Below are 15739 nucleotides of genomic sequence, written 5' to 3' on the forward strand. Positions count from 1 at the left end.
TTCATCATAATATTATAGCAACGTTTCAGTACACTTGGAAAATGTAATAAACTGGAAAAAAGTTGTTACATTATTCTAGGCACAAGATGATTGTGATGCGCACCAAACTCGGCAGTAAATACAGAGTAGAGTGAATAAACTCAAGACATACTTTGGAAGTAGAACTGACGAGATTGGTTAATTGATAAGATGAGAAAAGAAATGGACTCACTGGCGTTAAGTAAATAAACCCCCACCAGAGGGCCCAATCTAGCCCCGCCCTTGCCCTTTCGACCAAAACGGAGGAAGTGAGGAAAAGGAAGCGACCGCCAAGTTACGGGCCGGCTTCAGGTCTGGCGTCGCAAGGCAGCCGTAAATCGGAGAACCCTATTTGGCCCCTCCCCCATAATGGGCTGCCCTGGAGAGTGACAGAAACCAATGACGAGCGACTCGTCGGGCACTCACCCAATGGCTCGTGAACTGGGTGGAGTCCTGTGCCACGAGGCTAGCTTCCGCTCTTCGCGGCAAAGCTGCCTCTCTGGGCTGCATATCTGTCGCGGTTTGAGCGTTTCTGTCAACGTGGGAAGAAGTTGTGCAGAGCAAGTGGACTTTAAACCCGAAGTGCGGGAGCAGTACGGGAGGGATGGGCCCAGCACATAAGGGAGCGCAGCATCGCGGAACTGCCGGGGAGCTGGAGGTGGGTGAACCATCTGGGAGGAAGGAATGCGCAACGTGTCGGAGATGGCAGAACCTAACAGCTCTCTAGCGAGGGCACGAGAACGGGCCCTTATGGAAGAGCCCCATTTTCCCTGATGCTTCCAGCCCAGGGTACCGAGACAATCAGGGCTTGCTAAGGGAGATGGAACTTGGCATTATCCGGATGGAAATATTAAAGCCAATTGAGCTTCTCTCTGTTCGCTAGCTCTACACCTTGAAACTGAATAAAACCCCACCCCCTTCTGCGGCTTGGGTCTTTTCCCTGACGAAGTCCTCCTGGAGGTTGGACGGGATCTTCTTCCCTCTTGTGTCTAGTTTTGTGCCCTCCACGTGGTGGCGCTCCTGGAGCGCTACAGCAAGGCTCTTCAAGGTGTGGGATCGTGGAGGGGGGCGGGGCCCAGGACTGTAGGGGAGAAGGTTTGGGATCCCGCAGCCCAGGGTTCGAAGCCTGCTCACAGTTTAGGCATAGCAACTGGAACCTCTAGCTCACAGGGCTTCGTTCGGGTGTCCGTTTTCTGCTGGGATTATTATGAGGATTGGATGATTCACTGATTCCTTCAGAGTCAGTAGGCTCTTCCATCATTGAGCACTTAATGTATACTTATATAGTTTATAGTTAGGGCTTGCTGGGGCAGGGTGTGTGTGTGTAACCTGGCAGGATTTGGGTAGAGCAAGAGTGGAGATGGCATTTGCAAAGTCCCAGGATTAATCCAGCAGAAGAGGAAGTTCCTGGTACTTACAAGGACCTGAGGCATTGCTTGGTGCATGGCCCAGTCAGCTACTAGCCCTAGCAACTTGTGCTGTCAGGTAGATGGGGAACTCTCAACTCAAGGGGTTTTCAGTATAGAGCTCAGTAATGTTCTTTTAAGTAAAAATTATTGTGAGTTTTACACAATTGGACTCCTATTCAAGAGAGACCAGGAGCAGGTAAAGCCTTTACCCACATCCTGTCATGGTGGCACGTCAGGCAGTGGATGCTAGGTATCTGTGATGTCACCCTGGGTTCTCCCTCTCATTGGCCACAGGTGATGGCATCAGCTCTGGAAGGCACAGGCAAGGAGGGGAAGAAGGAATCCTCAAAGAAGCGTTCGGTGGCTGGTTCTCCAGTGGAGCGCCTCCTGCAGCCCGTGAAGCTCAGCCGGGCAGAACTGTACAAGGAGCCTACCAATGAGGAGCTGAATCGCCTTCGGGAGACTGAGAGTCTGTTCCATTCCAGCTTGCTTCGTTTACAGGTACCATTGGGTGGTTGGGAATTGGGTTAGAGAGGTGGGCCTGAGACCCTGAGGCTGAAGTACTACTCACCCCTGCCACTTCTTACAGGTAGAGGAGCTACTGAAGGAAGTGAGGCTGTCAGAGAAGAAGAAAGAGCGGATTGATGCTTTCCTACAGAAGGTCAACCAGCGGATCATGAGGGTGCCCTCAACCCCTGAGACAGAGGTAAGGCAGGTAGTGGAGGGAACTGGAAAGCCCAGAAGAGGTCCTTAGGGGCCTTGTTATTCTCTGAAGAGGATGGGGTGCTAGGGAGCTCATTCTCTCTGCCAGGCATCTCAGCTAGGAATGCAGTCAATTATGTGTTCATTCATTTAGCAAACACTTACTTACCTTGCAGTAGTTGTGTTCTTAGGGTACATCAGTGAACAAAGCAGCCTATGTGTTCTAGTGTTAGACTTATGGACGATAGATAATGAACACAACAAGTAAACTGTATGGCAGTGTTAGAAGGTGGTAAGTACTATGGAAAAAGGAAAAAGGGCAAGGTAAGGGGATTATGGGAATATCCGGGGATGAGAGTGGTTGGCAACTGTAAGTAGCATGGTTGAGGTAGGCCTTATTGAAGTGACATTTGTGTGAAGGAAGTGAGTCAGGTATATAGATATATAAGGGAAGATATAAGATATATCTTATATATAGATATCTAAGGGAAGAAGAGCATTCCAGGAAGGGAAAATAGCCAACACAAAGGTTCAAAGGCAAGAATAGATCTGGTATGATGAATTGGGAGATTAAGATTGACATATATACACTAATATGCATGAAATGGATAACTAATAAGAACCTGCTGTATAAAAAAATAAAGTTAAACTAAAAAATTTAAAAAAAAAAAGAATAGGTCTGGTACATTCCTTGGAATGAATGAAGGGAAGATAGAAGGAGGTTAAATTCAGAAAGGTTATAGAGGAAGGGGGCATATCATGCAGGGCCTTGTGCACCAAAACAAGGACTTTGGCTTTTGCTCTGGATAAGAAGGGGAATAACTACAGGCATTTTGTTTGTGATCTAACTTCAGTATTAAAAAGTTCACCCAGGGTTTTTGTTAAAAGTAGAATGGAGGGGCACAAAGGTGAAATCAGGGAGACTAGTTAGAAACCTGTTGTGCAATGATCCACTGAAAAATGTCTCAGACTAGGGTAGAGTAGAGAAGTGGTCAGTGTCTGGATACCTTTTGAAAGTGAAATGGGTGTTCTTAACAGAGATGAGTCAAGGTGATTTAAATGTTTTTAGCTTGAGCAGCTAGTATGGAGTTGTCTTAATGGGGAAGATATGTTTATAGGAAGATCAGAAGTTTGGTTTCAAACATTTTGACATGTTGAATTTGACATGTCTACTAGACATCAAGGGGACATGTTAGGAAGGCAATCAAATTAATATGTGTCACTGTCTCTGCCCCCACAGCTGACCAACCAGGCATGGCTCCAGGATGGGGTTCGAGTCCCTCTCCACCAAGTGCCCTATACTGTGAAGGGCTGTTTCCGCTTCCTGCCCCCAGCCCAGGTCACTGTTGTGGGCAGTTACCTTCTGGGCACCTGCATCCGGCCGGACGTCAATGTGGATGTGGCATTGACCATGCCCAGGGTGAGGTTCAGAGTTTGGGGAATGGAGAGGTCTGCCATTTCACCACCTACAAATCCCTTGATCCCTCTCTTTTTCCCACCTCTCGCTTGCCGGGGCATTGAAATCTGAATTCTAAATCCAAAGAACAGACCACTGCAGTTGTCCTGAGGGAGCTTAGATTTGCCATTTGGAACTTTGTCTTCCTCATCTGAGTTGTGGTATTGCTAGCCTTGGCTTAAGCATCCTGGCCAGCAGATGGGGTTGCCAAGCTTTGACCTTGGCTTCATCTTGGCCCCCAAGTTCTCCAACAACAAGGACTTAAGTGACTGGCCATCTCTCTCTTCTCCTGACCCCCTCCAGGAGATCCTACAGGACAAGGATGGGCTGAACCAGCGCTACTTCCGCAAGCGTGCCCTCTACCTGGCCCACTTGGCTCACCACCTGTCCCAAGACCCACTCTTTGGCAGTGTTCGCTTTTCCTACACCAATGGCTGCCACCTGAAACCCTCGCTGCTGCTACGGCCACATGGTGGGAGGCATATACCGGGTGGAGGGCACCGTATGGGGTGACAAATCCAGTGGGGGAGGAACTGGGGCCTCAAGTCCAAGGTGAGAAGCTTGGGCCTCAAGTTTGAGGGGAAAGGTGTAAGGCCCTCAAATGGGGTGGTGGGGGCTCCTCCGGCTCCGGGGGGCTGCAGGGTCTCAGCATCTCCCATCTCACCCCAGGGAAGGATGAGCGTCTGGTCACTGTCCGTCTGCATCCATGCCCTCCACCTGACTTCTTCCGCCCGTGCCGCCTGCTGCCGTCCAAGAACAATGTGCGCACTGCCTGGTACCGAGGGCAGAGTCCTTCAGGGGATGGTGAGTATCAAGGTGGAGTTGGAGGGAAGGGTGTTGCGGGGACTTCTGCTCTCATGACTTCCCCTTTCCTCCCGCAGGTAGCCCAGAGCCCCCCACCCCCCGCTATAACACATGGGTCCTGCAGGACACAGCCCTTGAGTCCCATGCACAGCTGCTGTCAACCGTGCTGGGCTCAGCCTCGGGGCTGAAGGATGGTGTGGCACTTCTGAAGGTCTGGCTGCGGCAGCGGGAACTGGACAAGGTGAGTGGGGACTGGCCCAGCTTCCCTGCCTCACTGAGTGGTGGGTTGGTGCTGAGCTCCGGCCTTTCCCTCCATCTCTCCCTCAGGGCCTGGGAGGATTCAGTGGGTTCCTTGTCTCCATGCTGGTTGCCTTCCTTGTGTCTACACACAAGATCCATACCACCATGAGCGGCTACCAGGTCCTGAGAAGCACCTTGCAGTTTCTGGGTGAGGCGGCTGGACTCAGAAAGGCCAAGGGCCCCACTCATACCCATCAGGGATCATTCGGTCTCTGGTCCTCAGATAGATGAGCAAACCGAATCCCAGAGCCAGGCAGTTGCAGCCACCTGTCCGGAGGTTGGGTGTCACGAGGGCTGGGTCCCTAGGGAGGGGGATACCTTCTGACACACCCACGTTCTCTGGCTCATTTCAGCCAGTACAGATCTGACGGTCAACGGGATCAGTCTGTGCTTCAGCTCAGATCCCTCCCTGGTGAGTAGGGTGGTGCTGAGTCTGGGCAAAGCGACCTGAAGTTAAAGCCCAGCCCTGACTGGCTTCTCTCTCCCCCTCCCAGCCGGCCCTGGCTGACTTCCACCAGGCCTTCCCTGTTGTCTTCCTGGACTCCTCAGGCCGTCTCAACCTCTGTGCTGATGTCACTGCCTCCACTTGCCACCAGGTACGGGTGTTGCCCACTCCTGGCTTCCCCAGATGTCCCAGCCCAGCCCCTGTCCCTTCTGCTAGCACCAGAACCCCAGAAACTCCTCTCCAGAGACCTTCGGTCAGGCACGTCTCTGGGTCTGGGCCCCGTGTTCCGTGAGGGGAGGGGTGCAGTGCTGGTGGTCTTGGAACGCGGGCGTTCCCTCCTTACTCTGTGGCCCCAGGTGCAGCACGAGGCACGGCTGTCTATGGCGTTGCTGGACAGCAAAGCTGATGATGGGTTCCAGCTGCTGTTGATGACTCCCAAACCCATGATCCGGGCTTTTGACCACATACTGCAGTAAGTTTCGGGGTGCCAGGATATGCCAGTGAGTCCTGTGTGCCTGGGGCTAGTGATGCAGCAAAGGTCCTCAGATAGATCGTCCTGGTGGTGGGGGTGGTGATACTTGGGGCCAGCAGTACCTGATTCCCCCTCATTGTCCCTCTCTGCCCACCCAGTCTCCGTCCACTGAGTCGCCTGCAGGCAGCATGTCACCGACTAAAGCTGTGGCCAGAGCTGCAGGATCATGGTGGGGACTATGTCTCAGCTGCTTTGGGCCCACTAACCACCCTTCTGGAGCAGGGCCTGGGGTCCCGGCTGCACCTGCTGGCCCACTCTCGGCCCCCAGTCTCAGAGGTGAGATGGTGTTGGTTGGGGAGTTTGTGGGACCTGAGGGTGTTGGACCCAGGATCCCAAGGGATACAAAAGACACACCATCCCTCTCACTAGAAAGTGGGTTTCCAGACCAAGCTATGGGATGCTTGTTGAGCTCAGCCTTTCTACATCCTACAGTGGGACATCAGCCAGGATCCACCGAAGCACAGAGACTCTGGGGTCCTGACCCTGGGATTGCTCCTCCGGCCTGAGGGGCTGACCAGTGTTCTTGAGCTGGGTCCAGAGGCTGACCAGCCTGAGGTGAGGAGCCCTGGAGTCTGAGGGGTGATTTGGTCCTGTCTTGCATTGGAAGGAGTGGAGTGGACCGTCCTCATGCCACCTGGATTGAGGCCTGTCAGGAGACTTCTTTCTTTTTTCTCTTTTTTGCAAGATTTATTCATTATCTATTCAGTTAGTTTATTTTTGGCTGCATCAGGTCTTAGTTGCGGCACGTGGGATCTTTGTTGAGGCATGCAGGATCTTTGATTGTGGCTCACAGGCTTCTCTCTAGTTGTGGCGTGTGGGTTTTTTCTCCCTAGTTGTAGTGTTCAGGCTCCAGGGCACATGGGCTCTGTAGTTTGCAGCACACAGGTCTCTCGTTGAGGCACGTGAGCTCTGTAGTTGTGGCACGCGGGCTTAGTTGCCCCGTAGCATGTGGCAACTTATTTCCCCAACCAGGGACTGAACCCACATCCCCTGCCTTGTACAGCAGATTCTTTACCACTGGACCACCAGGGAAGTCCCCTGTTGGGAGATTTCTGATAGAGCCCTTCTTTGCTGATCTCTACCACTACCCCTTTCTTCTTCCCAGGCTGCTGACTTCCGCCAGTTCTGGGGATCTCGCTCCGAGCTTCGGCGTTTCCAGGATGGAGCCATTCGGGAAGCTGTGGTCTGGGAGGCAGCCTCTATGGCCCAGAAGCGCCTTATTCCCCACCAGGTGGTCACTCATCTCTTAACGCTGTGAGTGTTAGCATCTGAATGCCAGGAGGCAGCCATGGGCTGGGGAGCCTTTTAGGAGGGTCTGGCCCAAGCTTTTGGGGTGAGCATCCCACATCCAGTAGCTCTCGGCATGGCCCCCAGTGCCCACACTGTGCCTGTGCCCCTTTTCCAGCCATGCTGACATCCCAGATACCTGTGTCCACTATACGGGGGGCCTCCTGGATGCACTGATTCAAGGCCTGAAAGAGGTAAGAGCCCTGGTTCAGGGCTTGAACTAAGGTTAAGGACTGTAGAGTAAGCAGCCTGCGTGTCTGGATTTGGGGGTGGGGATAGGGGTGGAGAGCCCCACCTTAGCCAGGCTGCACTTCCCAGAGCGTCCAGCAGGGGCCCCCCTGACGCTGCAGCAGCAGCATCCTGAGCCGTGGCCTTATCCCAGGCGGTTGGGCTCTTTTGAAAGGTCGTGCCCTCCTGTCTTTCTTTTCCCTCTCAAGACCTCCAGCACAGGTGAGGAGGCCCTGGCAGCTGCGGTGCGTTGCTACGATGACCTCAGCCGCTTGCTGTGGGGACTGGAAGGTCTGCCGCTGACCGTGTCTGCCGTGCAGGGAGCTCACCCAGTGCTGCGCTACACTGAGGTGAGGCGCAAGGGGCAGGGAGCTCTTTCTGCTTGGTGACACCCACCTCTGCTCCAGTCACCCAGTATTTTCCCTTCCAGCTTCTTGACTGGGCACTCCCTCCCAGTCCCAGGCCTCTTCCTCAGCCCCCCTTCTTCCACAGGTGTTCCCACCAACTGCAGTCCGGCCAGCCTACTCCTTCTATGAACAGCTGCGAGAGCGGGCGTCACTGTTGCCCCGGCCTGACAAGCCCTGTCCGGCCTACGTGGAGCCCATGACTGGTGAGGGAGCTCTTGCGAGGGGGGTGAGAGGGACTGTTCTCACCCCAGGCCGCAGGCTGAGGCCTCTCACTCTTCTCCACAGTGGTATGTCACCTGGAGGGCAGTGGGCAGTGGCCACAGGATGCTGAGGCCATACGGAGAGTCCGGGCTGCCTTCCAGCTGCGCCTGGCAGAGCTGCTGACACAGCAGCATGGGCTGCAGTGCCGCGCCACGGCCACACACACCGATGTCCTCAAGGTTCGGCTGGTGCAGGGCAGGGATACCCAGGGAGGGAGGGGACAGGGGTGTCAGGTTGCCCTGCCTCCCATGCCATCCCCTCTTCCAACAGGATGGGTTTGTGTTCCGGATTCGTGTGGCCTATCAGCGGGAGCCTCAGATCCTGAGGGAGATGCGGAGCCCCGAGGGGATCATCTCCTTGAGGGACACTCCCGCCTCCCTCCGCCTTGAGAGGGACACTAGGCAGTTGCCCCTGCTCACCAGCACCTTGCATGGGTATGGCCACCCCCACAGGCTCTTATGTCCGTAAGACCCTTTCCTGGCCCCATTCTGTCTCTCTGGAAGGCCAGTTGGAGAGATGAGTTCTGGAGCCAGGCAAGTGCTAGAACTCTGGCCCTGCTACTTCACCGGCTGTGTCCCTTGGGCAGGATTCCCCCTCCCCTCAACCATATTTTTCTCATCTGTAAAATGGGAATCATGCTAGGACCAACCTCTTGGGGTATTAATTAGGAAGATGTGAGATGATGCGTGTAATGCATTAGCACAGAGGCTAGTGTTGGGTAAAGTTGAGTAAATAGCAGCAGCGGGGCTAAAACACTGTTCTTGGGCCCTGAGGGCCTCACTGTCACGGCCACTACCCTCCTCTCCCCACAGACTCCAGCAGCAGCACCCAGCCTTCTCGGGTGTGGCTCGGCTGGCCAAGCGGTGGGTGCGCGCCCAGCTCCTAGGTGAGGAGCTCACCGATGAGAGCCTGGACCTGGTGGCTGCTGCCCTTTTCCTGCACCCTGAGCCCTTCACCCCTCCCAGGTGATTCCCTCCACCTTTCCCCTAGCCAGGAAGTTCCACTGGGGCCAGCTTTCATCCCCCATGCTTCAGTCCACATGGGAGAGGTGGCTGAACCAAGGGATAGAAGGGGTTCTAACCCCCGCAATCCACACCAAGGGGTCTAGGCTCTCCGGACTGCGGGGGGGCCTGGGCACGTGTGACTGGGCCCCAGGTGCTTTGTTTACTCCTTCCTCTTAGCTCCCCCCAGGTGGGCTTCCTTCGGTTCCTTTTCCTGATATCAACCTTTGATTGGAAGAACAACCCCCTAATTGTCAACCTCAATAATGAGCTCACTGGTAAGTGATAGGATCAGGGTCGGACTCGTGCAAGAACTACCCTTTGTGGATTGTAGAATAGGGCAGGCACGGGTTTTCCCTGTCAGTCTGTTAGGTTTTCTCTCTGCCTCCCCTATCCCGGATATCCACTCCTGACCCCGACTGCCTGGGGGTAGGGAATTGTTAAGGAGGAAGAGGACCAAATCAATCCTTTAGGGAGCTCTGAGACTGTAGAGATATGGTTTGCCCATGTGATGATCAGTAACACAACGGACTGGGGATGGTAAGCAGGCTACCTGGGGGGCTGTGAAGGGAAGAGGAGAGAGGAAGGGACTCTGAACACCAGGTGAGAAGTCTTACAGTGGGGAGCAGGGAACGATTCAGGCTAGAATACGTGCCCGGACCTCTTGGGTGCGGGGGGTGAGTGGTGATTTCTGGTTGTAATATGAGGAGCTTCTGGTCCCAGCAGAGAGGAAGGTATCAGCTTTCTAATTCCCCAGGTGTGTGGGAGCCCAGGGTAGGAAGGGGCCAGGGGCAGGCCTCAGCTTGTGCAGGCCCAGAAACCAGACTAGGGTGCCAGGCAGTGGAAAATTCTGCTTCTGGTCCCAGGCTGGGAGTTTCACACCCTGCCCAGTTGAGGCAGATGCGGTGTCCCTTTCATCGCTTTTGCCATTTGGGGGATGTTGGAAAATCCCTGTGATGGGCAGCTGCTAAGTGTACAGTAGGAGGATCCAGGGCAGGAGAGGGTGTCTGGGGGGAGGAGTAGGCTGACCCAAGACCCCCTCTCATCTGCAGCGGAGGAGCAGGTGGAGATCCGCAGTGTCTTCCTGGCAACCCGGACAAAACGCCCCGTCATGGTCATCGTTACCCCCCAGGATCGCAAAAGCTCTGTATGGACACAGGATGGACCCTCGCCCCAGGTTTAATTTCATTCCTGCTTCCAAATGTGTGGTTTTCTCCCCCAAGGAAAAAGCAGGCCCAGCCTGAGCTATGAGAGACCTGTGGTCAGGTGTGACCTATCTGATGTATGTGTGCCCCCCAGATCCTACACCGGCTCATGGTCCTGGCAGCCGAGGCCTTGCCCGTCCTAGAGAAGCAGCTAATGGATCCCTGGGGTCCTGGGGACATCAGGGTAAGCCCCGGGCCCAGACTGACTCCAGGGGCTCTGGGGACTCTGCCTTTGAACCATGGAAGTCTGGAGCTCTAGGGGCCTTTGTTTGGTGAGACTGAATCCAGAGAAGGCGTTGCAGCTGCCCACGGCGCCCGGCAGGGGGGGAGCCTGCAGGAGAACCGGGGCCCCGGCTTCGCGCTTCTACCCCGCACTCCTCCTGCTGGACCCAAGCTGCCACCAGCTGGGTCTTGTTGTTTCTGCCTTCAAATGAGCATTTGGGCCCATAATGGGCAGGTCAGACAAAAGGGAAGGAGGGAACCAGAGTGGGCATGTGGAGGGGTTTGTGGTCCAGTTCCCAGCTCCCAAGTGGGCACTGCTGAGCACCCCCTACCCCTCCTCAGACAGTGTTCCGGCCACCGTTGGACATGTACGACGTGCTGATCCGCCTGTCTCCTCGCCACATCCCCCGGCACCGCCAGGCTGTGGATTCGCCAGCTGCCTCCTTCTGCCGGGGCCTACTTAGTGAGCCGGGGCCCTCCTCCCTGATGCCCGTGCTGGGCTACGATCCTCCTCAGCTCTACCTGGCACAGCTCAGGGTAGGTCCTCAAGGGCTGACTGACCCTGGGGAGGGGACATCCAGGTGGAGCTGGGGCCGTGGAGGTGGCTCTCAGGTGTCCACCTGTAATCTTGTCTCTGTCCTGCCCTTTTCTAGGAGGCCTTTGGGGACCTGGCCCTTTTCTTCTATGACCAGCATGGTGGAAAGGTGATTGGTGTCCTCTGGAAGCCCACCAGCTTCCAGCCCCAGCCCTTAAAGGTGAGCTGGCTGGTGACAGTTGTCTGTTCCCTGAGTGTGTACATGTGTTTCACATGGGCATGCATGTCTGTGTGTGGTTCCACGAGTGACCCGGTGGCGGGTGTGAAACGTGTGTTTTGGTGTCTCTGCGTGTGCCTCTCGTGACACCTCAATCTACATTTCTCTGATTCTCCCAGGCCTCCAACACAAAGGGGCGCATGGTGGTGTCTCAAGGTGGGGAGCTGGTGATGGTGCCCAATGTAGAAGCCATCCTGGAGGACTTTGCCATCCTGGGCGAAGGCCTGGTCCAGGCTGTGGAGGCCCGAAGTGAGAGGTGGACCGTGTGACCTCCAGCCCAGGAGCAAGCTGTAGATGGACAACAGGACTGCAGACCTCTGGATCAAGATGTCAGTGCCGTGACCAACCTTGCTGCATATGGACCTTCCAAGGAGGGCTTGCCGGCCTGAGCATGCTGAATCATCCCCAACAAAGCCCCGTCCCAATTTTCTGTCTGATGCCCCAGCGTTGGGGCAGGGGCCATGGTGTCCTGTGGAGTCCCCTGGGCCTGACCCGAAGAGGACCGGGAGCCAGCTCAGAGGGGACACCGAATGAGCCCAGGAGAGCCATCTACTTGTCAGCCTAGCCTGGGCCTTTTTCACTTTTTCCTTCCCAGGCTGCTCCCAGAAGCCCGGAGAAGAGGCTGTGTGCTCAGGGCTGAGGCTCTGTCCTCACCCCTCTGCCAGGATGTGTGCCTCGACCTCAGTATGCCCTTCGGTGCATCGTCAAGGCCTTTTAAATGGGGCTCAGAGAAGGTGTGGCACTGCCTGAGAGTCACAGAGCACCAGCACTGAGCAGTGGAGACGGGGCTACGTGGGATGAATACACCGCATTGAAGGGGCACAATGCCCTCCTGTGTTGGTTCCGCTGCATCCCGGGGTGGGGACATAGAAAAGCACAGAGAACAGGAAGGGGCCGGGTGGGTGAAGGAGTGAGGGGGACTGGTGGTCCCCCATCCAGGAGAGATGCAGAAAGCACTGATTGCTGCCCTGGCCTCCGGTGTCTGAGCCCCTCAGGCTCTGTGCTCCTGCAGTCGTGGTGCAGAGATGAGTATAATCCAAGACCTGCTCTCCAGGAGCTCCCAGTGCCCTGGGGAGCGGGTGCTACTTCCTTTCAGCCTGGTCCACACACCCCTTCCAGGAGCCTCTCCCTAATCCTGGCTGTTTTTCCAGACTCAGCTCAAACAGTGACTCCTCCTTAAACCCTTCCTCGCCCTCAGCCTAAGGTGCACTTTCTTTCCTCTGAAACATTAGAGCAATTACTGCCTGTTCATTTTTCTTTGCAGTCACGTACAGTGGCATGAACTCTCTTGTTTTAAACTGTAATTTAAAATTAAATCATTTAATTTCCCTATGTTATTGGCTTGTCTGCCTTTTCCACACGGTTTTGACCTTGTCTCCTAAATGCAAGCTCTTTGAGGGCAGGAAACATATTTGAACAGATTCCATGGCACCTAGTACAGTGTTCTGCCCAAGTAGGATACAGGTGTGTGCAGAAGGGGCACCTGGCCCAGGTAGATGGAGGACAGGGCAGGCCACCAGAAGACTTCAAGGAAAAGAGAATCATGATTTGTGATCTCTGCCTAGAATGGGTAGGGTTTTGATGGTGAAAGGCCTGAGAATGAAAAAGTTGATGTTGGGAATTGCTTGGCAGTCCAATGGTTAGGATTCCACACTGTCACAGCTGGGGGCCCAGGTTCAATCCCTGGTCGAGGAACTAAAATCACTCAAGCCATGCAATGCAGCCAAAAAAAAAAAAAAAAAAAAAAAAGGTTTATTGAGTGCCTGCCTGATAAGGTACCCTTTGTTATTTTCCATATCTTATGTAAGGAAATTGATCATATAATCATACCAGCCCTATGAAGTACCTGCTTTTCCTCATTATCCTCATTTTCTGAATGAGGTCAAGTTCAGCGGCAGGTGGGGCCTGTTTGTAGAGGGACTTGGATGCCTGGCTATCTGGCTTCATCCTCAAGATGCTTAGCCACACATGGGAACTCTAGTTTCCAATTTTGTCCCAATTCTGTTAGTCTTTGTGAACCTATGCCAGTCCCTGCCTGTCACTGTCATGGGACAGCTTGGCCTGGGGTTGAAATTAGTATAAGGAATACACTGATTGGCTGTGTGAACTGAGGTCTATGTCCATCTCTGTCCTTGTGCCATTCATTCATATACTCCAGACCTCAGTGTGCCAGGCTGTATTTTCAGTGAGATGCAAGGGATGCAGTCTCAGCCCTGTGGTTGTCCCTGGCTTCTCAGCTTTCCTCTTTCTTAGTCCCTCACATGTGGCAGTCCCTCCGTGAACTCTGGGGAGGGGCAGGGGGTACAGGCTGGTTTCACACATCCCATTTCATCCCAGGGTCAGCTTCTTCAGGCTCATAGCTTCCTTCACAACTCCAGTGCAGGGAGCGCATGGAATCTGCCCCCAGGTAAGCTCGTGGCTCCAAGCAGTGCAAATAGCAGTCCCAATCAGGGGAAGTGAGCCTTGGCCCTACTACCTCCCCATGTGGTCCTGGGCAAGTCACTTCCCCTTGCTGGGCTCAACCTCCCCATCTTTAAAATGGGCATGAAAAAAAATGGGCATGATAGGGACTTCCCTGGCGGTCCAGTGCTTAGGACTCTGTGCTTCCACTGCAAGGAGCATGGGTTTGATCCCTGGTCAGGGAGCTAAGATCCCTCAAGCCATGCAGTGCGGCCAAAAAAAAAAAAAGAAAAGAAAAAAGCCATGATAATGGCTTTGTCAGGTGCCCAGTGTGGCAAGGGAAGAGGGCAGATGACTCAGAAGCCCAAGGAAGTACATCTACCATGCTTTCTGCACTCTCTGCTCCAGCTTGGGGTGTGGGGTGAGAGGAGCACGAAGTTCAGGCTCCAATTTGAATGTTTGCTCCAACCTGTTTTCCTTGGATTTTCTCTGGGAAGTAGGTGAGGAGGCTGGTGTGGTTTAACATGACCTTGGGGGAGAGGGGACATGAGAAGCTGGAACCTCAGGGGAAGACAAGGACAGGAGCCTAGGAGGAACTCCTGCTGGAGCGAGGGTGTGCAGGGGGACGTGTTGCGGCACTGCCACGCGTGCGTCTGCCCCTGTGGGCCTCTGCGTTTGCAGGTAGACATGGATGGGGCGGGAGGCTGTGTGTGATGTATGGTGTGATCTGTCTGCTCTGTGTGTGTTGGAGTGGGGTGTGTGCACATCTGTATATACTAGTCTGCTTGTGCAGGTTTTTGCCTCCAGCTCTGGGTTGCTGTAAAAGGCAAAATCTGCTGTTTTTAAAGAGCAAGTCAGGAGGAAAAGTTCTCAGGAGGCAGGAACTCTGGATTCCTTCCTGTAAATTTAAATGGCTGTAAATAAAGGCTTCCCCTTCTTGGGGCTTCAGTTTCTCCAGTTCTGTCAGACCTCCCAAGCCTCTACATAGTCACATTCAGTGAATTCTCAAAGGGTCCTCTCTTCAGGCTCTGCTATCTGACAACCTCCTCTAAACCAGAATCCTTTTAGCTGAAGACCCTGTTTTCCTCTGTCCAGCTCCTTAGTTTGGAGAAAAAGAGGAAGACCCCAAAGCCCAGGGGTCCTTGCAGCAGGTTACATTCAGTGAAATCCTGAGGACTGCTCCATCCCCGACCTAGTAAGTCAGATTGGGCTAGTCTGAGGCCCACCACTTCCACCCCAATAAATATGAACCTAACCCCCTCAACATCTGGTACTCGCTTTGTGAGTCACAGATTAATCTAGGTGAGCGAAAAGATAAAGGGGAGGAGAAGGCTGGGGCACGTGAGTCACCCCCACCTTCCTCAGGAAAGGCCAGCCTGCCCGTCTCTCTGCTGCAGAGAGAAGGTGGCATCTTGGGCTGCCCTGGGGAACTAAGGGGGACAAGAGTGTTCCAAACCCAGAGGGAGAGTCACTTCCCTCTCCCACTTCAGTTTCTGGAAGAGGGATGGAGAGGATAATTTTTCTGGTTTGCAAGAGGCCCAGAGAGGTGTAGGAACTTGTCTAGGGGCACACAGGGAGTTACAGAGAATCTATGTATCTTGGCTGCAGGCCACACTTCTGAGCCTGGGCTTTCCTGGGGCTAAGGGGTTGGGTGATGAAGAATAAAAGAGTAGAGAGGCCAGAGCTCTGGATCTCTCCAGTGAGGCGGGGAGGAGTGAAAAGCCGGGCCCCTCCCCTGTCCTGGGCTGCCTGCCAGTCTTGCCCCTTCCTTTCTGTGCAAGGCAGCAGAATGAAGCTGTTATTAGACTCAGGGGAGCAAGGTCAAGGATAGGGGTAGCGGGTGGGAATATGAGCACTCTGGTCCACCACAAGCCTGTGTCTCTGTTTCCCTGTCTAGGAACTCTCTTCTGTTCTCCCAGACTAGAAACCTCCACAGAACAGAGCTGGGGTCTCCTAGAGACTGACGAGGCCAAGGTTGGACCCTGACTGAGGGGTCATTGAGGGGCATTGAGACCCAGCTCCTGTTCCACCTGATGACCAAATGGTCTGGATGAAAAAGATATGACATCCTGGCCTTTCCCCAGTCTCCCTCTCCACTGCCCCAAGGTCTAGAGACCCTCAGGAAGTCATTCCTGAAGTCTGACTGCAGAATCTCCTGCTGCGGGCTGTCCTCTCCTCTCGATCCTTCCCCTGAGACTTCTCTCCCTTAGGGCCAGCAGTGGGTGGCTGCCCTGTAATTAGCACCCAGAC

The 15739-nt window shown here is 54.3% G+C and overlaps 1 protein-coding gene across 1 annotated transcript; it reads left to right on the forward strand.

The window, feature by feature from the left end:
- Positions 1-304: 304 nt before the first annotated feature.
- On the forward strand, positions 305-12421 carry NOL6 (nucleolar protein 6). The gene is made up of 26 exons (XM_059072771.2): positions 305-676; positions 1722-1928; positions 2017-2133; positions 3370-3549; positions 3889-4057; positions 4255-4389; positions 4467-4630; positions 4717-4837; positions 5043-5101; positions 5184-5285; positions 5491-5606; positions 5765-5942; positions 6099-6221; positions 6772-6920; positions 7072-7147; positions 7391-7531; positions 7674-7791; positions 7874-8028; positions 8120-8283; positions 8662-8814; positions 9031-9128; positions 9903-10027; positions 10150-10239; positions 10620-10814; positions 10931-11032; positions 11209-12421. Exons 1-26 carry the CDS (start codon positions 623-625, stop codon positions 11356-11358), a joined length of 3441 nt encoding a protein of 1146 aa, XP_058928754.1. The 5' UTR covers positions 305-622; the 3' UTR covers positions 11359-12421.
- Positions 12422-15739: the final 3318 nt, after the last annotated feature.

This window comes from Kogia breviceps, chromosome 8 (genome assembly GCF_026419965.1).
Source record: "Kogia breviceps isolate mKogBre1 chromosome 8, mKogBre1 haplotype 1, whole genome shotgun sequence".
Classification (NCBI taxonomy): Eukaryota; Metazoa; Chordata; class Mammalia; order Artiodactyla; family Physeteridae; genus Kogia; species Kogia breviceps.